This window comes from Mobula hypostoma, chromosome 6 (assembly GCF_963921235.1).
Source record: "Mobula hypostoma chromosome 6, sMobHyp1.1, whole genome shotgun sequence".
In the NCBI taxonomy this organism is placed as follows: domain Eukaryota; kingdom Metazoa; phylum Chordata; class Chondrichthyes; order Myliobatiformes; family Myliobatidae; genus Mobula; species Mobula hypostoma.
Genome location: NC_086102.1, coordinates 65,774,398 through 65,800,866, shown reverse-complemented (window position 1 = coordinate 65,800,866; position 26,469 = coordinate 65,774,398). Strand labels below are relative to the sequence as shown.

Here is a 26,469-nt window from a genome sequence, read left to right as displayed (position 1 = left end):
AATGAGGTTGCACTGCCAATTGTACCCATATGACCAATTAACCTATGAACCTGTATATCCTTGCAACGTGGAAGGAAACTAGAACACTCAGAGGAAACCCATGCGGTCACAGGAAGAATGTACATACCAGTCACCAGTGCATTGAACCCAGGTTGCTTGCTCTGTAATAGCGTTACAGTAACCACGACGTGATCATGCCACCCCAAAAGTGTACAGATTATCATACTATTAGAACAAATACCCTTTTATTTAATGTTTCCCTCCATTAAGCAGAATGCAAGGTTTCACTATAATTTTAGTCGTGAACAATTGCCCAAGCAATGTCAGAGGATACTGTATGTGTTATTTTAAAAACTGGATAATTAAAATAAAATCTACAAATTGTGATCACAGACGGTGATAGTGATTCAGAAAACCAATGTAATAAAAATGAATATAAATAAATTTCTATTAATTAGTTTATTTGACCATTGCTTTAGTTCAGCACAGGTTGCTAGCTGTACATGACTTATAATGAGCCACCTGAATTTTGTTTTACTTCTGTTCCCCTCACTTATTCAAGGGCAGGTTCAAAATAGTTGAGTTTTTTTAATCTTGGTGGTAACATTTTATTTTACATATTCAGTCTTTATGATTTCCTGTGAGTGAGTTACACAATTGTGCAGGCAAATTTTAATGAGATTATGGATATGTGATTCTGTATGTTGGTGCAAAGTAGAGATTTAAGTTTGATCACTTTTCATCATCAGAAAATGTAAAATATAAGGTCAACATAATTTAGTATGTTGTGTATGTTAATGTATTGGAAGACCATTGGATGCGTTTAACACCATATTAAGTTTTGTTGACAGTAGCACAGATGCTCAATTATTTTTCTTTGCACTTAGTTTCACAATGGTCCATAATTGTTGATTCTTTAATTTGATCAAAAATGTGTTTTTTGCAAATATATTTAGTGATTGTAGTGATCAAGGTAGTGCAAATGTGGGCATTTCTAATTTCGAAATTCACATCAATGATATTTGTTATTTTACCTATGACAGGTTGGACGAGGAGAAGAATATTCTTTTAAAATTACAGGAAGATTTGAATGAGTATTCCTGTTGGCTGGAAGATACAGAGAAGACTTTGAGATTAGTATCGGAACCTGGAAATGAGCAGCAGCTGAAAGAGTCACTAGAGAGAGTCAAGGTAATAGCCCAGCACTGCTTTAAAAATGTGAATTTCATTGTAGTGCCAAATTCTTATTTCATGCTGTTTATTTCCTATAAATATATGCACCAAAACACAGTTAAGAGGTCCATTTGAAAATTGCTGTGCATATTTTAAAAGGCTTCTAAATTATACATCATTAGGAATAAAATTATCAAATTAATACTTCTCTGCAGTGCTTCAGTGGATTATCGAGCAGCGGTGCTCAGCAGGGTGGCACTAAAATGTAGAGTTACCCAAATTTGTTTGTGAATTCTGTTATTACTCCCTCTGAGCCTGAGTAGTAGGCTGACAAATGTCCTTTGTTAAATTCAGAAGTTTAAAGATCCTGTACATGGTCACCATTTAATAATCTCAAACTACAAAGCAGTGCATCTAGGTGAACCCCACACAAACAGACTTGCTGGTGTTACAGTTTTCTTTTTGTGATAGATTTCTTGTGTTTTCATGAACATGGTCAAAACAGTGGCGATTCACCACTGCTTGTCATAAAGAACTCAAGGGATATGAGGGAACATTGGATGAACAAACTAAAGCAGAAGAAAAAGTCTTTATAATAACCATGGATGATACAAATAGCCCTGACTTCATGCTCAGCAGTGAATTGCCTGCACTTGATAATAACTCAAGATAAGAGACTGAATTTAACTTACTTTAATCTCTAGCTACAGGCTTACTCCCAAGGCAACACTGAACTCGGCTAGCCCCTATACAGAGGTGTCATCATGAACATTTAAATCATCCCAAAAAATAGCCATAAAATACATTCCAGTTGGCCATGGATGTGAATATGAACTTGTGATCTTTCTGAATGCCTTTGACATTTAGAAGCCCTCAAAGCATACCAGAACTATGAAAGAAAAAATCTTTAATTTTACAAAAAGGATGTATAAGTGCTATAAAAAAGATAAGGTGTACCTAAACAAAGTAAAATAATTTACAATGTATAAATTAAGTAATACTTGCCTTGGACCTCATAGCTTATACTCTCCATTCAAATTGAGATGCTGTTCCTGTAACAGGTCCAGCTTGGTCATGTTATTTGGGTGTCCTCTTCAGAGTGGGTGTAACATCCTTGTGCTCCAACTGGATTTCCTTTGCAGTCTGACACTAGAACTAGTTTTTTAAAAAAACTCAGGATCAGCACACAAGCTAGAACGGTGTTGTCAAGAAGCAGCATTTCAGTCAACCACGGACTTGCAAATGAAGTATTATTTCTTGAGGAGAAAATAGTTTGAAAAACCTGTGGATGTTGATTGTGCTTAGCGATAAACACAAATTGGGACAAGCCCACGAGATGCTTTGACATAAAGTCAACTGCATATTGAAAGCTAAATGGTACATCGAATCTTAAACAGGTCAATGCCTTTTATAGGTTTCCAATCTTTCTTTGTTGGCTAAAAGAAAGGAAAACTAAATAATGATATTTACATTTTCCACAGTGTGCTCCATAAGGAATAGAAGGATTTATCCTCACTGTGGCTTCGCTCCCCCTACTCTCTAGTGCTGCCCAAATATGAATTTAGACACTGCAGGTTTGCCAATGTACCTTGTTTACATTGGGAATTAATTCACAGATATTAAATTTGCATTTTCCTCCTTTAATTATAATTAATTTCACTTCAAATGATACATCAGAAATATGCTGGTCTGTTGTCATGAGTAAGCAAGCTGGTCTTCTGATACCTTATGTCCAATGCACTAATGCAACAGGCCTCACTGAGAGGTGATAGAAACTAATATCTCGAGAAAAACATTTTTAACCTGCAAATGTTGGAAATCCAAAGTGAATACAGAAAACGCTGCAAATACTCAGAAGGTCAAGGAGCATCTATAGAAATAGAAACAAAGTTATTGTCCCAGGCCAAAGACCCTTCGTTACACTAACTCAGAACAGTTCTGCATTCTCAAAAATTCTTGTCACCATTACATTTTGCTTCCTCCCACTGGATCAAATGGCTTTTATTGTTTTGACTCTCAGGTTTTATGAAACCTTTGAAATAATAATGTTAAAATCCACTGCATCGAATTGATTGCCCTCATGTGCTCACTTGATTACCTCTCAAACGATTTAATTAAGTTTGTTATACATGATAATCCCTCATCAAATCTATGCTGTCTCCAATTAATTTTCTGAATGAAGGTTTTTACTTGTTTATGCTGGCCATTAGAATTGATTCCAATACCTTGTCCAAGCTTCACTAACTAGCAATTACATGATTTATCTCTCTCTCCAACAGCTCCTTCCCCATCTATGAGGAACTAGATTCACAGTCCTCTGGCAATACTCTGATAGGCAGGAAAAATTGAATAAAAATCTCTGCAATTTTTCTGCTTGCTTCTTTTAACTGCTGGGAATTATTTAGTTCTGACAATTTATACAGTTTCAAAAATGATTTGTTTATCCCATCCATCTTTAATGATGTTGTGCTTGCCACCCTCTCTTGAGAAAAGGCTATTGCAAAGTGCTTATGAAGAAACAGATCCATTCCACGCATAGCATTTTTGACTCCTACTCTTTTTGCATCGTTCATTATTTACTTACTACACATTTTATTTTATTTTCCAGTATTTTTCCATATCCGCTCTTTGCTATCCAAATTTCTCTTTAATTTCATCCCTATACTCTATTAAAGCATCAGAATTTGATACAAGCTTCCTCTTCTCTCTTGTCTTGCCCTCATGTGCATTTGCTGATCCAAGAAGTGCTGGTTTTACAGAAAAAAGAGGCAGTCCTAGAAGAAAATCCAGCCCTTAGACAAATATAAAAGTTGCATGATAATTTATAGTTAGATTTTGAGTAAAAATGGTGCTAAGTTGGAACATGCATCTCATCTTTCAATTTGTTTTAGTTACGAGTGGAAGAATTGCCCAGGCGGAAAGGGATATTGAAGTGTTTAAATGAAAGAGGAGGAACAGCACTCAAAAGCAAGTCTCTGGCCCCAGAGCAACGCTTTAAATTGGAAACAGATCTCCTGCAAGCGAATAATTGCTGGACAAAGGTATGAACTATTGGAAATTGCGCACATTGCCCAGCATAACGCTCTTTAATTAAATAGTTGGTTTAATTATTAGGATGATTAATTGAAAAATGCTAATATCACAACTGCATATTTTTGTTTAGCAATTTTGTGTTGTAGGTGATGCCTGTTGAATGCATATCTTTGCCAGAAAACTGATGTATGAATGAATGTTGTCCTTTGGCTTAATTTTTAATTAGATACATTCTAGTTAAGTTAGGTTTTTGGAAAACTTTTGTAATTTTTTCTTCAAACAGAGAAACCTGCCTGTGTTTCATTGAATCATATTAATGCTTTATCTATGTTGCATGTATTTGAAATGAAAAATGTTTGAGGGGGATATTAGAAACATACAAAAACTACAGCACATTACAGGCCCTTCGGCCCACAATGTTGTGCCCACCATGTAACTTGCTCTAGAAACTGCCTAGAATTTCCCTACTGCATAGCTCTCTATTTTTCTAAGCTCCATGTACCTATCTAAGAGTCTCTGAAAAGACCCAATTGTATCCGCCTCTACCACCTTCACTGGCAGTGCATTCTACGCACCCATCACTCTGTGTGGAAAAACTTACCTCTGACATCCCCCTTGTACCTGCTTCTAAGCATCTTAAAATTATGCCACCTCGTGTTAGCCATTTCAACCCTGGGATATCCTTCTATAATTTTCGATCATTTGTTTTATTTAGTGTTTAAACTGGCGTGTAGAGTTCATAGTTTAGTCTTTATGTTCAGCATTGTTGCCCTCCTGACCTATTCAACACATAAAGCAGAGTTTTTTGTAAATTCACTTTGTATTATTATTGAGTCATGAACACATAACTCTGTTAATCAAATTCACTGCATTTATAACATTAACTTTTGCTTCATGATTCAGGACTAGTGACCTGTTATACAGCAATTTGAAAGCAACCATCTTGCTAATTGGCTTACAAGTTGTATTACTTGATGTTTATATTTCAAAGAATAGCAAAGATGTGGCTCAGAATCTGGTTTATTATCACCGGCATATGTCATGAAATTTGTTTTTTTGTGGCAGCATTACAGGGCAATACATAAAAAGATACTAGAAGTTACAATAAGAAATATAAACAAAAAAAAACAGAGCCAAGTAGTGAGGTAGTGCTCATGGGTTATGGGTTGTTCCGAAATCTGATGACAGAGAGGAAAAAGTTGTCCCGGAAATATGTCGCAATGAAGGGTTTCAGCCTGAAATGTCAATTCTTTTTTTCCTTTTCATTGATGCCTCCTGCCCTGTGGAATTCTTCTACCATTTTGTGTGTGTAACTCCTAAAATGTTGAGTGTGTGCCTTTAGTCTCCTGTACCTACGTACTCCGTGATTGTAGTAATGAGACGAGGGCATGGTCTGGGTGGTGTGAATCCTTCGTGATGGATGCTGCCTTCTTGAGGTACCATCTTTTGAAAATATCCTCAGCGCTGAGGAGGCTAATACCCGTGACAGAGCTGGCACCTTTTTCTGATCCAATAGTCAACGAGAATTGGAAGAGCAAATCTGCAGAGATCTCTAGCAGGCAACTGCAGGAAACAAAGTTGTAGTGGTAAGAGATTTTAATTTTCCATATATTGATTGGGACTCCCATACTGTTAGGGGTTCAGATGGTTTAGAGTTTGTAAAATGTGTTCAGGAAAGTTTTCTAAATCAATATATAGAGGGACCAACTAGAGGGGATGCAATATTGGATCTCTTGTTAGGAAACGAGTTAGGACAAATGACGGAAATCTGTGTGGGGGAGCACTTTGGTTCCAGTGATCATAACACCATTAGTTTCAACTTGATCATGGACAAGGATAGATCTGGTCCTAGGGTTGAGGTTCTGAACTGGAAGAAGGCCAAATTTGAAGAAATGAGAAATGATCTAAAAAGTGTGGACTGGGACAGGTTGTTCTCTGGCAAAGATGTGATCGGTAGGTGGGAAGCCTTCAAAGGAGAAATTTTGAGAGTGCAGAGTTTGTATTTTCCTGTCAGGATTAAAGGCAAAGTGAATAGGAATAAGGAACCTTGGTTCTCAAGGGATATTGCAACTCTGATAAAGAAGAAGAGGGAGTTGTATGACATGTATAGGAAACGGGGAGTAAATAAGGTGCTTGAGGAGTATAAGAAGTGCAAGAAAATACTTAAGAAAGAAATCAGGAGATCTAAAAGAAGACATGAGGTTGCCTTGGCAGTCAAAGTGAAGGATAATCCAAAGAGCTTTTACAGGTATATTAAGAGCAAAAGGATTGTAAGGGATAAAATTGGTCCTCTTGAAGATCAGAGCGGTCGGCTATGTGCGGAACCAAAGGAAATGGGGGAGATCTTAAATAGGTTTTTGCATCTGTATTTACTAAGGAAACTGGCATGAAGTCTATGGAATTAAGGGAAACAAGTAGTGAGATCATGGAAACTGTACAGATTGAAAAGGAGGAGGTGCTTGCTGTCTTGAGGAAAATTAAAGTGGATAAATCCCTGGGACCTGACAGGGTGTTCCCTCGAACCTTGAAGGAGACTAGTGTTGAAATTGCAGGGGCCCTGGCAGAAATATTTAAAATGTCGCTGTCAACAGGTGAAGTGCCGGAGGATTGGAGAGTAGCTCATGTTGTTCCATTGTTTAAAAAAGGATCAAAAAGTAATCTGGGAAATTGTAGGCCGGTAAGTTTAACGTCGGTAGTAGGTAAGGTTTTGGAGGGAGTACTGAAAGACAGAATCTACAAGCATTTGGATAGACAGAGGCTTATTAGGGAGAATCAACATGGCTTTGTGCGTGGTAGGTCATGTTTGACCAATCTATTGGAGTTTTTCGAGGAGGTTACCAGGAAAATTAATGAAGGGAAGGCAGTGGATATTGTCTACACGGACCTCAGTAAGGCCTTTGAGTGGTAGTAGAGAATTGCTTCTCCGAGTGGAGGCCTGTGACTAGTGGTGTGCCACAGGGATCAGTGCTGGGTCCATTGTTATTTGTCATCTATATCAATGATCTGGATGATAATGTGGTAAATTGGATCAGCAAATTTGCTGATGATACAAAGATTGGAGGTGTAGTAGACAGTGAGGAAGGTTTTCCGAGCCTGCAGAGGGACTTGGACCAGCTGGAAAAATGGGCTGAAAAATGGCAGATGGAGTTTAATACAGACAAGTGTGAGGTATTGCACGTTGGAAGGACAAACCAAGGTAAACATACAGGGTTAATGGTAAGGCACTGAGGAGTGCAGTAGAACAGAGGGATCTGGGAATACAGATACAATATTCCCTAAAAGTGGCGTCACAGGTAGATAAGGTCGTAAAGAGAGCTTTTGGTACATTGGCCTTTATTAATCAAAGTATTGGGTATAAGAGCTGGAATGTTATGATGAGGTGTATAAGGCATTGGTGAGGCCGAATCTGGCGTATTGTGTTCAGTTTTGGTCACCAAATTACAGGAAGGATATAAATAAGGTTGAAAGAGTGCAGAGAAGGTTTACAAGGATGTTGCCGGGACTTGAGAAACTCAGTTACAGAGAAAGGTTGAATAGGTTAGGACTTTATTCCCTGGAGCGTAGAAGAATGAGGGGAGATTTGATAGAGGTATATAAAATTATGATGGGTATAGATAGAGTGAATGCAAGCAGGCTTTTTCCACTGAGGCAAGGGGAGAAAAAAACCAGAGGACATGGGTTAAGGGTGAGGGGGGAAAAGTTTAAAGGGAACATTAGGGGGGGCTTCTTCACACAGAGAGTGGTGGGAGTATGGAATGAGCTGCCAGACGAGGTGGTAAATGCGGGTTCTTTTTTAACATTTAAGAATAAATTGGACAGATACATGGATGGGAGGTGTATGGAGGGATATGGTCCGTGTGCAGGTCAGTGGGACTAGTGTTTGGTAATAATACTCATATTGTGACATTAAACTTTTGCAGATCTTACATTCAAAAATGATGTGATGTGTTATCAGTTGGTTCTGTCTGGAACTGGCAGTTGAAGATCAGTAAGGTATAGCCCCATGTGTTGTCATTCATGAACATGAACCCTAAATGGTCAGTTTTTTCCTAGACCACTTACCATTGTGATTTTAATATCCCAGTCTATAACTGTCTTCATGGATATCTATGACACTACCAGTCATGCATTAACTGGTTGTGATTATACAGCTCCACACAAATGACAGTAATTTCTAACACTTGAAAAGACTAATTAAAATCCAGATGTAATAATCTCAAAAAAATTCATCCACCCACCCTGTAATTGCTGGAACTGGGCCATTTTTGCACCTCGCCACTTCCTTCCCCTTCATTCCCTGGGCTTCTATCTCTTTAAGAAACCTAGTAAAACAAGTGAAATGGGTAGTGCCAACTTTTTGTCCCTTTTAGCAGGTCCATAAATTTGTGTCAGGACTTAACTTGACTGCATATTTGAAAAATTACATTAGTAAGTCTCATAATGGAGAAGTTGGTAGGTGCCAGAATCTGGATATGAAACTAGCAATGGATACAAAGAGGTTACACCAAGGCTTGCCTGTTATTGGTCATAAAACTTCAATAACATGAAACCAGTGAACTGTGTTCCAATTTAGAAATTCAATGAGGCTTTCCTCTCAAGTTTACTTTAAAACCCATAAGTATTTTCCCAGGGAGATCACAAGAATGGGATGGCAAGTTAGCGGAGGAGGAGTTGGTGATTGATCTGATGTGGCAATGGACAAGTTGTGTTCTCATGAAGCTAGGAGTCATGGAAAAAGGGTATTGCTGAACAAATGAAAAGTTTCCTGCTTGACCATTGTTACCACCACTTCCTCATCCTCGGCTGACGGATAAAACCCATTGGTTAAGGTGCTGCAAACTTGGAAAACTAATCAGACCTGAGACAAGCATCAATTAGTTTTTGAGCAGTTTGCAGTGGACACCTTTTAGTCCCTTAGTCCTACAAACAAGAAGCCAACTGCCATGGATTGTATTAATATCTACGGACGTGATATGGCATCAAATGCATACCATATAGCATTGGATCTTTTTACTCATCTTTTGCAGCCCAAAATTAGCTGAAATGGGATATTTTTATACCTCTTACTGACACACTCAATTCAATTGGCACAGATCTTTACCTAGTAACTAAAATATCCAGTGAGAATGTAAACCCTATACCTTATCATGCCTTCTTTATTTCATTATTTGTACTTAATTCTGAGCAATCTGTAAATGATTTCTTCTGAAGCTCCTTTTTTAACACTGGATGAAACTAAGCACATTAATCATCTTGCCAATAGAAGTATTTCTATTGCCTTTGAACTCTAACTTGAGGTGACAAATTGACACAGGGAACGATGTTGGCTGGAGAACTGTAGTTGCCAATATTATCAATGTCTGTTCCTTTGGACCAGTTTAGGGAAACAGTTTTATAATCGGTTTCACATATTTTGTCATGCAGTAAATGGATTGATAGATTATGCTCAGAGTCAGTGAATGAATGCATTGGAGGTTTGCTATGAGAATTTAATGCACTTTAATGTTATTCCTGGGCTGTTGTCAGTGGAAAGAAATGAGCCGGATTATTAGAAAGTAAGCGGGATGCCAGAATTCCCATCTGCCTCGTTCATTCAGCATCAGCCTTTAGTCTGTATGTGTGATGAGTATTAGTGCAGGATGCGGATGGTGGCTTCATCCAACATAATTTTAAATGGATGCAGCCAGGAAAGCCAGTCTATTGGCAATTCCAACGTTGCCTTGACTGGTTTCACTGTAAGCTTTGTGTGTGCATACCAGTGGGGCTGAAAATAAGAAGGACGCAGGCTAAGTGAAATTGTTCTTGTGAAACACTGGCCACAGATAGAAGACTTTAGCAGCTGTACAGCTTGGTCGCTCACATGGAGCATTTGACAGATGGATAGACAATAGTTGCAGCACACCAAGGTCACAGTACACATTCAGGAGCTCTTCTGGACAAACCTTGTATAAATTTCACTGATCCCAGTTGCATTGGACCCCTTCAAGTTAGGAAACAGCATCTTTCCGAATCCCAACTGGGGAGACCTTCATAACCGAATCATAAAGCTTACACATTGTTAGAAGCTGGAGGAAATTAGACTGGCTTGATTACAGTTGAGCATCAGCAAAATGCTGCAAGTGATGAAAACCTGAAATTAAATAATCAGTAGCTCGAGCTTCATCAATGGAGAGAAGAGTAGAATTATTGTTGAGGCCAGTAATTCTGAAACATCAGTAACTTGAAATATGAACTCAACATTTTCTACTTTGTCTTAGGGTAAGCATTTTTTCCCCTTTTTTAGCCCCTATTTGCATAGTGTTTAGTTACCATTTGGAATTACTATTTAATCCACAAGCGAAATATTGTTGCAGTACTTTTAGTAAGTAGATGTGACAGCTTTACATCTCTCAAGAAAATGAAATAGATGGTGTATTACACAGAGTTTTGTTTCTGTTTAATTCATGCAACACCTACTCTAACATTTTTGATCATAATCTATTTATTGCCTTGTCCATAAGATCCACAAATTGACTCCGATGTATCTGGCGCTTTAAAAGGCCTATTTTTGAACAACAAACAAAAGTTATACACTAACACGAGAAAATCTGCAGATGCTGGAAATTAGAGCAACACACACAAAATGCTGGTGGAATGCAGCAGGCCGGGCAGCATCTATAGGAAAAAGTACAGTCGACGTTTCGGGCCGACATCCTTCGTCAGGACTCAAATGTTATACAGTATTGTGGTGACCCAAAGTGTAGTTGCACAGAACATGGACAATCAGTGCTTTTTGTGAGAGAGTCATGAAGTTAAACAGCATGGAAAATCAACTCACCCATGCCAACCAAGCTCTTTACCTGAACTAGTTCCATTCGCATCTGGCTCGTATCCCTCTAAAACTCTCCTATCTATGTAACTATCCAAATGTACATTGTGAGAGCACCTGCTTCTAACACTTCTTCTGACAGCTCATTCTATTTCTCTGCCGTTCTCTGTGTGGAAAAAGTTGCTCCCTCAGGTTCCCGTCAAATCTCTCCTCTCTCATCTTAAATCTATGCCCTCTAGTTTTAGAATCCACTACTGGGAAAAAGGCTGTGACCTTTTAACCTCGAGTATATATGCTCCTCATAATCTTATATACCTCTTTCAGATCACCCTTCAGCCTCCTTCACTCCAAGGAAAAAGCCCACAACCCACCTGGTCTCTCCCTATAGCTCAAGCTTTTCAGTCCCAGTGACATCATCATAAATCTTTTCTGTAGCCTTTATAGCTTAATAGCATCCTAGAATGAGGTGACCAGAAATGCACACAGTACTCCAAGTGTTGTTTCACCAACATCTTGTACATCCTGCCTCTTGTTCTCATCATCTCAACTGATGAAAGCAAGCATACCACCCTGTCTACCTGTTGTCAGTGGAAAGAAGTGAGCCATATTATTAGAGAGTAAGTGGGACGCCAGAATTCCCATCTGCTTCCCATCCCATTTTGGGAACAACGTACTTGTACCCCTCAGTCTCTCTGTTCTTTAACAATCCATAGGGACCTTCCATTTGCTGTGTGAATCATACCCAGATTCAACCAACTAAAATGCAACACCTCACCCAACTAAAGTCCATCTGCTTTTTTTGGCCCACTTTCCCAAAGGCTGAGGAACTGGTGCAGGGATTTATGGATCATTGGGAACTCTTCTGGGGAAGATGCAATCTGTACAAAAGGAACAGGTTACACCTGAACCTAAGGGGCTTCAATATCCTTCTGGGCAAGTTTGCTCGAGTTGTTCGGGAGAGTGTAAACTAATTCAGCAGGGGGATGGGAACCGGAGTATTGAGGATGAGGTTCACAAACAAAGGCAATGTGAAGTGAGACTCCTAGCAAGGAGAGGCTGATGACAGGGTAAAACTACAGTCAACAGGATGAGTTGCAGTGTAAAAGGTGGACAAAATCGAAAGAGGTGAATACAGGACTGAAGGTGTTATATTTGATTGCACACGGTATACTGAATAAGATAGATGAACTTGTGGCGCAGTTACAGATTGACATGTATGGGGTTGTCGAATCAGTGAATCATGGCTGAAAGAAGATTAAAGCTGGGAACTTAACATACAAGGATACGCATTGTATCAAAAAGACGGCAATTAGGCAGAGAGGCTGGCGTGGCTCTAATAGGTAAAAAAAAATGAAATTAAATCATTAGAAAGAGGTGATGTAGGGTTGGAAGGTGTTGAATCGTTGTGGGTAGAGCTAAGGAACTGCATGGGTAAAAAGACCCCCAACTATAGTAAGATGTGGTCTACAAATTACAATGGAAGATAGAAAATGCATGCCAAAAGACAATATTACAAGTACCATGGGGGATTTCAATATACAGTTAGACTGGGTGTTAATCAGGTTGGTGCGGGATCCCAGGAGTGGGAATTTCTTGAATGGCTATGAGATGGCTTTTTAGAGCAGCTTATGGTTGAGTGCAGTAAGGGAAACTGCTATTCTGGATTGGTTGTTGTGCAATGTACCAGAACTGATTAGAGAGCTGAAGGTAAAATTACCCTCAGGGGAAAGAGATCTTAATATGATCAACTTCACCCTGAAATTTGGGAAGGAAAAGCTAAAGTCAGATGTATCATTATTATAGTGGAGTAAAGAGAATTACAGAGGCATGAGAGAGGAGTTGGCTAAAATTGATTGGAAAAGAACACTGGCATGGATGATGGCAGAGCAGCTATGGCTGGAATTTCTGGAGGCAATTCAGAAGGCACAGGACTTATACAGGAATTATTCCATAGGCAAGATGTCACAACCATGACTAACAAGAAAAGTCAAATCCAACATTAAACCAAAGAGAGGGCATATAGTACAGCAAAAATTAGTAGGAAGTTAGAGGATTGGGAAGCTTTTAAAAACCAACAGAAGGCAGCTACAAAAGTCATTAAGAAGGTAAAGATGGAATAAGAAAGTAAGCTAGCCAATAATACTAAAGAGGATACCAAAGGTTTCTTCAGATACATAAAGTGTAATTGAGAGTGGATATTGGAAAATGATGCTGGAGAGGTAGTAATGGAGATACAAGAAAATGGCAGATGAACTGAGTAAGTATTTTGCATCAGTTTTCAATATGGAAAACACTAGCAGTAGAGTGGAAGTTCCGGAGAGTCAGGTGTGTGAAGTTGCCATTACTAGGGAGAAAGTTCTGGGGAAACTGAAAGCTCTGAAGGTAGGTAAGTCACCTGGACAAAATGGTGTACACCTCAGGGTTTTGGAAGAGGTGGTTGAAGAGATTGTGGAGGCATTAGCAATGATTTTTCAAGAATCACTAGATTCTACAATGGTTCCAGAAGACTGAGAAATTGCAAGTGTCACTCCACTCTTCAAGACGGGAGAGTGGCTGAAGAGAGAAAATTATAGCCCAGTTAGTCTGACCTCAGTGGTTGGGAAGAGGTGAAGTCTATTGTTAATGATGTGGTATCGGGGTACTTGGAGGCACATGATAAAATTGGCTGCAGTCAGCATGATTTCCGCAAGGGAAAATCTTCCCTGATAAATCTGTTGGAATTCTTTGAAGAAATAACAAGCAGGATAGACAAAGGAGAATCGGTTAATATTGTGTTCTTGGATTTTCAGAAGGCAGGGTGCCACATATGAGGCTGCTTAACAAGCAATGAGCCCATGGTATTACAGTAAAGATTCGAGCATGGATAAAGCAGTGGCTTATTGTCAGGAGGCAAAGAGTGGGAATGAAGGGACCCTTTTCCGGTTGGCTGCTGGTAACGTGGTATTCCACAGGGGTCTTTGTTGGGACTACTTCTTTTTACCCTATATGTTAGTGACTTGGATGATGAAATTGAAGGCTTTGTTACAATGTTTGTAGATGATGCAAAGATAGGTGGAGGGCAGGTAGTTTTGAGGATGTGGAGAGGCTGCAGAAGGACGTAGACACATTAGGAAAATCGGCAAAGAAGTGGCAGATGGAATACAGTGGTGGGAAGTATATAGTCATGCACATTGGTGGAAGAAATGAAAGGTTTTGACTATTTTCTAAATAGATAGAAAATACAGAAATCTGAGGTGCAAAGGGACTTGGGAGTCCTTGTGCAGGATTCCCTGAAGGTTAATTTGAAGGATGAGTCTGTGGTGAGAAAGTCAAATGATATATGCATTAGCTTTCATTTCAAGAGAACTAGAATATGAAAGCAAGGATGTAATGTTGAGGCTTTATAAAGCACTGGCCTCACTTGGAGTATTGTGAGAAGCTTTAGGCCCCTTTCTTAGAAGGGACATGCTGACACTGGAAAGGGTTCAAAGGAGGTTCACAAAAATGGTTCCAGGATTTAACAGCTTGTCATTTGAATAGCGTTTAATGGCTCTGGGCCTGTATTGACTGGTAATCAGAAGAATGAGGGATGACCTCATTGAAACCTATCGAATGGTGAAATGCCTTGATAGAGTGGATGTGGAGAGGATGCTTCTGATGTGGGAGAGTCTAAGACCAGAGCACACAGCCTCAGAATAGAGGGGTATCCTTTTAGAACAGAGATGAGGAGGCATTTCTTTTGCCAGCACTGAATCTGTGGAATTTGTTGCCATAGGCAGCTGTGGAGGCCAAGTCTGTACGTCTATTTAAAGTAGAGTCTGATAGATTCTTGATTGGTCAGGGCATGAAGGGAGACGGAGAAGGCAGGAGATTTGGGCTGAGAGGAAAAATAAATCAGTCATGTTGAAATGCAGGGTAGAATTGATAGACCAGATGGCCCAACAGAGCCATCTCTATTTTCTGAGGAGACTGAGGTCCTTTAACATCTGCCGGACGATGCTGAGGATGTTCTCCGAGTCTGTGGTGGCCAGTGCTATCATGTTTGTTGTTGTTTGCTGGGGCAGCAGGCTGAGGGTAGCAGACACCAACAGAATCAACAAGCTCATCCGTAAGGCCAGTGATGTTGTGGGGATGGAACTGGACTCTCTCAGGGTGGTGTCTGAAAAGAGGATGCTGTCTAAGTTTCATGCCATCTTGGTCAATGTTTCCCATCCACTACAGAATGTACTGGGTGGGCACAGGAGTACATTCAGCCAGAGACTCATTCCACCGAGATGCAGCACAGAGCGTCATAGGAAGTCATTCCTGCCTGTGGCCATCAAGCTTTACAACTCCTCCCTTGGAGGGTCAGACACCCTGAGCCAATAGGCTGGTCCCGGACTTATTTCATAACTTACTGGCATAATTTACGTGTTACTATTTAACTATTATGGTTCTATTACTATTTATTATTTATGGTGTAACTGTAACGAAAACCAATTTCCCCTGGGATCAATAAGATATGACTATGACTATGACTAATTCTGTTCCTACATCTTAAGGTCTTATATTTATGTCGACCCTGCTGAATTTTTTTGATAGCCTTCTTCGCGGTCTATTATACCAGCAATTTTGTTGTCATCTGCAAACTTATGAAACATTGCCAACTGCATTCTTATCCAGGTTGTTAATACAGATGACAAACAACTCTGAACTCTCCACTGATGCCTGAGGCACACAGATTGTCACAGGATACTAATCTAAAATACAACTCTCCACCACTACCGTCTGACTCCAAGCCAGCTTTCTATCCAGTTGTCTAGCTCACCCTGTGTCCCATGTGATCTAACCTTCCAGTAAAGTAAGTGTATGTTTGTCCAAAGAACTAAACAATAGAGATGTGTGCAGATCAATCACCATGGAATAACTCAGCTTTTATTGTCCATTATTTTGCAGCTCATGACAGTGCATCATGATTAGGCAGAGTCACTTTAGTTTTATGAAATTAGAAATGTAATTAAGTTTGGATGATTTGGATTATGGAAGACATGGTGTATCTGAATTTTCCAAAGGCACTCTGTAAAATGTTACAGCATAGATTAATATGAAAGAAAGGGCTAATGTAGTTGAAATCTCATTATTATGCACAGAGGATTAGTTAACAGGAAACAAAAAAGTATGGATAAACAGGACATTTTCAACAAGCCAAGCTTTCGTTTGGCTGTCTCAGGAAACAGTGCAGGAACCTTGTGGACCAAAGGTAAAGTAACAAGTTACTGATGATACCATGATGGATAATAAAAGGAGATATAGTGGAAACACTCAAAAGGTCAGACAGCATTTGTGGAAAAAGAATCAAAGTTAATGTTTCAGATCGAAGACCCATTATTGGATGTTGCCTGGCCTGTTGAGTGTTTCCAGCATGTTCTGCTTTTTATTTCAGATTTTGCACATCTGCATTTCCTTGGTTTTCATGCAGTGATGGGGGTTAAATTGCTAGCATATATAGTACCTTTAAAACAGATGCAGATAAGTTACACAATTGGACTATTAAGATGCCAGATGCAGTATAATGAAGGCAAATGTGATGTTATCCATTGCAATAGCAAGACGAGCAAATCAGAGAGTTATTTGAAAGGTGTGGAACTGTTAGATCTTTATTTTCACAGATCTGAGTGGCCATACACAAACAAAATGTTACTATGCAGATGTAATAGGTAATTAATATTTTAATCTTTATTACAAAAGGAATGGGAAAGAAGAGTAAGGAATTTTTGCTCTAGTTGTTGAAGACTTAGCTGAGGCTTACAACTGTGATACTTCTGCAATTTTTTTTTAAAGGATGGAGATAACTTGGAGATGAGGCAAAAATTCACTCTGTTTCCCCGAGGCATTTGGAAGAATGATAAGTTACCTAATTGAAACCCAAGATTCTAAAGTAGCTTCCTAAAGTAGGTCATGATGAAAGGCCTCACCTGCCACATCTCCCTTTATAAATGCTGCCTTACCTGTTGAGTACCTGTGCAACACTTTGTGCTTTGCTTCATTGGGTGATTCCTCTGAAGGAGGCATCTAAATTTAGGTGGCAATATTTTTAGGCAAATGTTGATCACTGATTGCTGAGATGAAGTAAAATCTTACTTCGGGACGGTGTGAATCTTTGAATTACTCAATCCCTGAGAGCTAAGGATGTCAGTTTATTAAATTCCATAAAGACTGAATTTTTTGGAATGCAAGGGTATTCAAGGGATATGGATTTGAGTAGAAAGGTGGAGCTAAGGTCAAAAACCAGATCAGCCTTCATCTTGTGAAATTGTGGAACAGACAGGAGGCTGTGCCTTGAACTCCTGGTCCTTGAAGTCCAGTTTCTTATTTTCCTATAGCAGCTTATCTCTGGAAAAGAAAATTTGGAAAACATTTATGCCTTAACCTCAGTGCGAACAAACTGGGTTGGTTGAGCCAAAGTTTTATTGTTGTAATTGCATTGGAACTATTGCTATCCATTGTCATTGCAGCATGCAAGTGACAATAACTTTCAGCACATTCACAGTGGGCTGGAGTTCCATCAGTGATTCAGCCCTCCTTCCTATTTTGTGGCGAAGGCACCTTCATAGGGACGAAGAAAGAACAGAAATGCATTTGCAAGTCACGATTCCTGTTTTGGGAAGTACTGGCAAAGAAATCTTGAAAATTGTTGGAGTAATTATGCAAATAGTCTTAGAGTGCGCAGCTATTCAATGATGAATGTTTAGAGTGATGGATAAAGTTTGCTCCAAGAGGACCACTTTATCTTGGGTGGTATCTGGCTTTTTGAGTGTCGTTGGTACTGCATGAATACAAGCAAGTGGGAAGCTTTCTTTACATTTCAAATCTGCATTGTAGATTTGGGCAGGACTTTTGTAGGTATGAAGGTGAGTACTTGTCACAGAGTGCTCAGCCTCAGATTTGCTCTTGCAGTAATATTATTTATGTGTCAATCCAACTACATTTCTGATCAGAAGTGAGGAATTCAGTGATAGTAATACTGAATGTCAGATAATCATTGCTAACAGTCCTGTGGTGCAAGTGTAACTTGCGACTATTTTGCTCAAACATGAACCTTGCAAAGGCAACTTCACTTTTGAGTGATTGCAAAAAGATAATTAAATATATTGCAGTCATCATGTCTACAGAGAAAGCTAAGTTAATTATGAAGCAGCACAAAGTGATTGGACCTCAGATGCTACCCTGTGAAACTCCTGCACCAATGTTCTGAGGTTGAGATATCAACTACCACAAACAACCTGAGTTATGCCAAGAATCAGTGGAAATTTCTTCTCTCAATTTCCTTGGCATTTTCTGTGATTTTTCCTGGTGCCACACTTAAACTATTCAGCTAATGTCATTGGCTACCACTCTCACCTCACTTCTAGAATATAGGAGCTGGAAAAGGGCCAATAACATCATGAAGGATCCCACCCACCTTGCCCTAAGAATGTTTGTTCCCACTCCAATCAGGGAGGTGGCTATGTAGCATCCACGACAGGACCACTAGACTCAAAAGAAACATACTTTCCCCAACCATTAAGGATGATCAGCATCTCTACCCACTAACCCACCCCACTACTACTTTATCAATTCCTATCAGAGACAGCTTACGTACTGACAGTCCTGTGACTAGCATCACCTTATGGACAGACAGTCAGTATATGTCCTCCAAGAGGACCACAACCTTGCTTTAGGGTTTGGAGGCTTGTGTGCTTCAGTGACCTGGAGAGCTATGGTGGTTGGAGTCAGGGTCTTGTGACTATAGACCATAGAACCTTATTCCAGCTGGCTTCAGGGTCTTCTGGGAACTTGCCTTCTAGGAAACTCTACCCAAGATTTCATGTGAGTTTGTTTGTAATTAATTTAGATCACTTTGTGGAGATCTGTTTTCACTTTGACACGAATAAGTCTTTTTCTGTTGATCAGTGTCAAAAAAAGCCAAATTAATTTTACTGTGGTCCAGCCCTGTATCTCTTTCATCAATCAACTTCCCAGTTCTTTACTTCACCCTTCCCCCTCTCAGTTTCACCTATTACCTTGTGTTTCTCCCTCTCCTCCCCCCTCCCCACCCTTTAAATCTACTCCTAAGCTTTTTTTCTCCAGTCCTGCTGAAGGGTCTCGGCCTGAAATGTCGACTGTACTTTTTTTTCATAAATGCTTCCTGGCCTGCTGAGTTTCTCTAGCCTTTTGTGTGTGTTGCCAGTGTGATTTATCATTGTAAAACAATGCTTTACAGTACCAATGACCTGGGTTCAATTCCCACTGTTTCCTGTAAGGAGTTTGTACGTGCTCCCTGTGACTTCGTGGGTTTCCTCTGTGTGCTCCAGTTTCCTCCCACAGTCCAAAGATGTACCAGTTCGTAGGTTAATTGGGCATTGTAAATTGTCCTGTGATTAGTCTAGGATTAAATCAGAGAATATCTGGGCAGCACGGCTTGAAGGACCGAAAGGGTCTATTCCACACTCAATCTCAATAGATAAATAAACATGGAAACAGATAGTGAGGTGCGTCCTTTGCGCTAACAACCAAGAGTGTGCTGGGAGCAGCCTGCAATTGTTGCTATACATTCCGGCACAAACATAGCCTGTGCACAATATTCAGCAGAACACCACAGAACACAACAAGCAACAAAACTAAAAACAGCAAAACAAGCCCCCCCCCCCCCAACCCACCCACACACATACAGACAGCCCTACAACTCCAGGGGAGGCCTCCAGTCTTCAGGCTTCGGCTATTGGGTTTTGACTTCCAGACTTCCGTTTGACCTTTGGGCTCTGAGTTTTGGTATCGACTCCTGGACTAGCTAATGACAGGACCCCAGACTCCAGGCTCATCGATTGACCGACTCTGTGGACTCCTTGCGCCTCCTGCTTGCATGGGCCTCCGATCCTGGAACCCACCGACATGGATCCGCCCTGTCACAAGTGGATCTCTTTTGTCCCCCATCTATGTTGCTGGACTTCGAGCACAGACCAGAGGCCTGGACTCTGGATGCCCTTCATCTCTCATCTACATTGGTGGAGCGTAGAGTAAAGGTCTGACCTCCAACTCCTCTATATCTCTGACCCCTAACTCCCTTCTCTATCCCCAAAGCTGTCACCATGAACTTAAAAAGTAACCAAGTCTGAGCCAGGATCTCGACGGAGACTGTAGCTCAGTACCATCTTGACTGGAAATGCTAGTTAATTGTGAAGTACAACGCATTTGGCACTACAGCCAGGATTTTGACAGTTCCAAAGCCTTTACTCTTTCCATTGTCTTTAACATTTTCTGATTTCAGTTGGGATGAATCAACTCATCTGAAGGGTAGTTTTGTAGGTGACAGAGACCTCAGGGGAAAGCCAGAGCTGGGTCATCCATTTGATCATACTGAGTGAAGATGGATGCAGTCAAATCGTACGGTTGCTGAACTCATGCCCGGTGTGACCAGTATCAGGAAAGAGGAAGTCAATGTGATAAAGTTTGTTAGATCTTTTCAGGCAACTTTTCTTAAGATCAGTGATGTGCACCAGCTGTATAAGTGCACAAGGGTTTTGCAGATAGTGGCTGAAGTCAGTCATTTAACTTCTTCCACCTTATCCCACCATTTCAGATCATTGATGACCTAATATTTGTTTTCTTTACTCCGTTTCTCTTGATTAAACAAAAACCTATTGACCTCTGTCATAAACAAGCAGTAGCATCCAAAACTGCACAACCCTCTTAGGTTGTGGATTCTGAATATTGTCTGTGATCTGGGAAAAAGGAATTTCTTTCCATCTCTGTCCCAAACAGCAGGACCCTTATTTTGAGATAAGCATCTTTGTTATTGACCAGAATGTCCTGACCACAGTACAGTTTCTTAGTCCATTGCTCTTTGTGAGATTGTTGCATGTCAATGAGAGAAAACAAACATTTCCCTCCATTACAAGAACATCTTTACTACAAAGGCTGTGAGACACTGCCATGCCTTTAGTTGAGAAAGATACCATGTGCATAAGAGATCAGTAAGCCAGAGTAGCCTCAGTTTTAAAGGCAAATATGAGTAGCTAAAATGGGATACAAAACACCTGAAGATTTACAGATCATCACGAGGCAAAGGGATTTCTTTGGCTCGCTAAGCAGCATACAAAATAAAGAGGTGATGATTATAACCTAGTCTGGAAGCAACACCAAAATTTAATCATGAGCTTCATCCATACCCCTTCAACTTGCATCAATGAGCATGACAAAAACTTGAACGATAGGGCACCCCAATTTACAACTATCATGTGTTTTTCATTTTTCAGTTACCTTTATGTATTTTGGTCGAGTCCATGTGGCTTTTGGAAGTTACCGAAATAAACTAAAGTTCATTTACATTGTGAACAGTTGAGGTTCAGAGAACATGTAGAGTATAGAACAGGTCAGTCGAGTACAGGTCCATGATGCTGTGCCAACCTTTTAATGTATTCCAAAGTCAATTTAACCATTCCTTCCCTCGTAGCCCTCCATTTCTCTTTCATCAATGTGCCTCTCTAAAGAGTCTCTTAAATATCCCTCATGTTTCTGCTTCTCCCACCACCCCTGGCCCCACATTCCATGCTGCTCCATGCTCTGTGCAATAAAAAACACCCGCCTGTACTTCTCTCCCAACTGTTTAAAGTTATCCCCACTTGTATTAGCCCCCTTTTCCCCATGGGAAAAGGTCTCTGGTTGTTCCTTCCATCTTTGCCTCTTATCATCTTGTGCACCTCTATCAAGTCACTTTTCTCCGTAGAGAGATGCCCTAACTCACTCAATCTATACTCATAAAACATGCTTTCTAATCCGGGCATCATCCTGGTTAATCTCCTTTGCACCCTCTGTGAAGCTTCCACATCTTTCCTTTAATGAAGCATCCAGAACTGAACACAATATTCTAAGTGTTGTCTAGCCAGGGTTTTATAGTGCTTCAACATTACATTGCATCTCTTGAACTTAGTTCCCCAACTAATGAAGGCCAGTGCACCATAGCCCTTCTTAATCACCCTATCAACTTGCACGACATTGAGGGATCTATAAATGTGAATCTCAAGATCCCTGTGTTCCTCCACACTGTTCAGAATCTTGCCGTCAACCCTGTGTTCTGCCTTCAAGCTGAATCTTTGAAAGTGAATCACTTCACACTTTTGTGCTCTGAACTTTTCTGCCACTCCTCAGCCCAACTCTGCATCCTGTCAATGTCCCATTATAACCTCCTGCACTATCCACCACAGAATCAACCTTCATGTCACCTACACACTGACTAATCTGCCCTTCCACTTCCACATCCAAGTAATTTATGAAAATCACAAACAGCAGGGATCCTAAAACAGATCACTGTAAAACATCACTGGTCACTAACCACCTGACAAAGTACAGGTTGCTTCATTTACTACCACCTTCTGTGGACAAGTCAATTCTGAATCCCCACAGCAAAGTGTCCCTGGATCCCATGCCGTCTGACTTTCTGAATTTGCCTATCATGGGAAAACCTTGTCAAACATCTTACTGAAATCCAAATCCACCATACCTTGTGTTTAGCATATACGAGTTTGCTGGATTTTCACACTTGGGTTGCCTTTTCAGGATTACTCTCGAAGTTGAGCCTGATTCAGAGAATGAGGAGCCATGTCAAAGAGTGGAATGGGCTGTGATAGAGAGGACAGGAAGGAGGTTATTGGCAGGAGGCTATATCCATAAAATTGGGAGGAACTATTATCAGACATTCAATTAAATGACAACCCTTCAACGTATTTTCAATTCGAAATGGGATATGAGTGAACTCTCGCAACTCTAGCCTTAAATAGAGCAAAGATATTGTTGCTTGCAGCTGTGGATATTTTTATGCATCTGGTTTCTTACTGACTATGGCTGAGATATAAGTTATGTCTCACGGTTTATTACGCCCTTTTTCATGAGGGAGGTCATTGTGGTTATTAATACAGTCACATATGCATTCGTCATTTTGCTAATTGCCAGAAACATGTTGGTTTTACAAAGGTTGCAGGACTCCCCCCAGTGGGAAAGGTGCCATTGATTGTGTGCGCACTGGCTTTCCTGTGCTCTCTCGCAATTAGCAGAAGAAAGTAATTCCACTCGTGTGTAGGAAATGTGTGACCACATGCAGTGCATCATACACCTGAATATCCACCACGCGAGGAGCAGTCAAATTGCCCTCATTTTGCAGCATTCCTTCATGCCACCTGAAATTAAAAACGCCAGGGGAAGTCAAAGGGCAGCCATAAAGTGACATGACATATTGTAACACACATAAAAGTTGCTGGTGAATGCAGCAGCCCAGGCAGCATCTCTAGGAAGAGGTACAGTCAACGTTTCTGGCCGAGACCCTTTGGCAGGACTAACTGAAAGAAGAGCTAGTAAGAGATTTAAAAGGGGGAGGAGGAGGGGCAGATCCGAAATGTTAGGAGAAGACAGGAGGGGGAGGGATGGAGCCAAGAGCTGGACAGTTGATTGGCAAAAGGGATATGAGAGGATCATGGGACAGGAGGCATGAATATTGACTTCTCAAACTTCCGCTAATGCCCCACCTCCCCCTCGTACCCCATCCATTATTTATTTATATACACACATTCTTTCTCCCTCTCTCTCATTTTTCTCCCTCTGTCCCTCTGACTATACCCCTTGCCCATCCTCTGGGTCCCCCCCCCCACCTTTTCTTTCTTCCTAGGCCTCCTGTCCCATGATCCTCTCATATCCCTTTTGCCAATCACCTGTCCAGCTCTTGGCTCCATCCCTCCCCCTCCTGTCTTCTCCTATCATTTTGGATCTCCCCCTCCCCCTCCCACTTTCAAATCTCTTACTAGCTCTTCTTTCAGTTAGTCCTGACGAAGGGTCTCAGCCCAAAATGTCGACTGTACCTCTTCCTAGAGATGCTGCCTGGCCTGCTGCGTTCACCAGCAACTTTTATGTGTGTTGCTTGAAATTCCAGCATCTGCAGATTTCCTCGTGATGACATACTGTAGTTCATTACTCTCATGCAGCATGCCCACAGTGGGAAGCATGTTGTCACCAAAAGTGACATTCTCTAGCAGTCCTTCCACTGCACAGAGTAAGGGCAGTCAGTGATCAGACATCTCTGGTATCCTTTCAATCCCTCATCAGAACAACCACTGTCCTTCACCTCCCTTCTAACATGTACGCGGACACACACACACACACACACACACACACACACAAACTTTCTCACCCTTGGCTTCTGTTTATCAGTGTAGACCTACCTTTGATCTTCAATGTGGCAGTTATAAGTGTAAGATTGAGTAAGTTATCACTCTCTTTGCTGCCATGTTTGGGAATTTTCCAGTTCTTGGTTTTCTGAAATGGAAATGAATTCAAGCTTCGTTTGTGTTTCGGAGATAGAAAATAGGTCGTGTGGGTTTGCACCATCTGTGACTGTGCATCACGAAGGCCTGTAAGATAAAAAGTATCACATTGATATTGTGCTTTGCCTTAATGTCAAGAGCAGTCATTGTTCAGGGTCAAAACTTGATCTTTCACTTCTCTGCTGCTGCTTCCCTATTCTGTAAGACAAAAGGGAATTGTGATAGAGTCAAAGACCACACTCCATTGGAACAGACTACACTCCTCCTACATTCATCCCATTTTATTTTCCCCGTCAACTGCCCCTGCCTAACTTCGGCCGCTCACTTGCATGCCAAGGGAAATTTATAGTTACCAGTTAACCTTGAAGCCATACTGAATGTGTGAAGATACCAGAATACCAAGAGGAAATGCACATGGTCACAGTCAGAATATGAAAGCTCTCTGCAGACAGTTGGAATTGAATCTGGTTCACAGGTGCTGTGAGACAGCAGAATCACGCACACCATTAAATGTCCTGCAGCATGTTTCGATCACTGTCATGGCTAAAATGTTGTGGTGGTTTGTGAGGCTTGTAACATCTGATTCCGTGCAAGGGTAAGGCAGTTGAAGAATTAAGTCCTGTTTGCTGAGTGTTGGTTGCCAAGTCAAGCTACTACCATGAATTGAACAAAGAGTGAATGTGATGTTCAGATATGCCATTTGGAGGTTAAGCGTGTGTGCATGCTGACATGTCAGATCATTCAAACTTCTCACTGCATTTCATCCATGATTCTAGGCGGTATGTTCCTGGTATTGATCCTCTTACTGCTTCCTGAATATGTGTCATTTTAAGTGCCTTCTGTGGAGATGGATCCTGCCTGCTTGTCTCTGGACAATTGTCAGAAAGCTCTGCCATCTCACGCGATTCAATGCTCTTCAATATTTGGAGCTTCTCTGACCATAATGTGCACCCATTTTAAGAGGTATAGGTTGTCTTGAAGTAGCTTTAGTCACCTACAACATCGTGTCCCACAGCGATGCATGCAGCCAGTGACCAGTGCAGTGAGTAATGCAGGGTGCAATCATGCAAAAGAACAGTCAATACTAGTAATTTCTTGACCGCAGTGAGTCACTTGCATGTGAACATCTAATATTTTTTCATCTTCTCAATGGTAGTGCAGTTTCTCCCCCTTCCATTTTGTCATCTGTACTACAGCACATTTTAAGCAATGGGTTTTGGATCTCATCAGTTTGATCATTTTTGAAATAATTTATTTGGTTCAATTACAAATAATGAATTCTGTTCTGGGGACTTTGAATTTTTCACAGTTTAGCTTAAAACAATTAATCACCCTATAAGCTGTTAAGTCAAAAATAGATCTGACTGAAATACTGGCTGCAAAGTCAGTCATAATGTATGTGAATTCTCTGGAGGTTGAGTCCATTACTGACCTGATTTCAAAGGCAATTCAACAAAAATAAATATTTGTTTAGACAAACCAGTGAGTGGGGAAGCATATAAAAACTGTAGGGACATACAGTATATTGTGAGGAGGACATTTGAAAATGACATTTTTGTTTGTTTCCCAGATTTATTTTGGACTCTTGTTGATTATTTTTCAGAAGTAAATGAGAAAAATGTCGTACATCAGCCATTCATGTGATCACTAAATGAGAGATTTTGAAATATTGAAGTATATTGATAGCACATCTCAGTTATTAGTATATCTGTGAACTCCACAGACATTTTTTGGGCTTATAGAGATATTTGATAGCTCACTGTTCCAAACAGGACTCGGTGTTATATTTCCTGCATTTGCCATACCACATTTCATCCAAAGACCACTTTACACTGAGGGAATTATTTTCAAAACAGTTGCACTTAGTGGAGATGTCTCGCTTTGAGGTGCCTCCTGACAGCTTTGCTGCTGATTATTCCTCTGAAGTTCTTTGTGATACACAATATCAAGAAAAATAGCATTTTTTTTCATTTGGGCATTAAGACATACAAGAACACTTAGAGTAAAGACAGACTGGTTAATCAAGATGATGGATTGTGAAGCAAATTAAAGAATTATGATGGCAAATAATAGTTTCATCTTTGATACCCTGTATTTTAGCATGTGCAATGCCACACAACAGTACCATTGCCAATAAATAAGAATACA

The 26,469-nt window shown here is 40.4% G+C and overlaps 1 protein-coding gene across 9 annotated transcripts in view; it reads left to right on the top strand.

The window, feature by feature from the left end:
• The window catches only part of dmd (dystrophin), a 1,998,855-nt gene that overhangs the window by 1,451,640 nt on the left and 520,746 nt on the right, over nt 1-26,469 (top strand). For all 9 annotated transcript variants that reach the window (XM_063050913.1, XM_063050911.1, XM_063050907.1 and 6 more), the window contains 2 exons: nt 1,044-1,191; nt 4,065-4,214. In XM_063050913.1, coding sequence (XP_062906983.1) covers nt 1,044-1,191; nt 4,065-4,214 — 298 coding nt within the window. The remainder of the gene's footprint in view (nt 1-1,043; nt 1,192-4,064; nt 4,215-26,469) is intronic.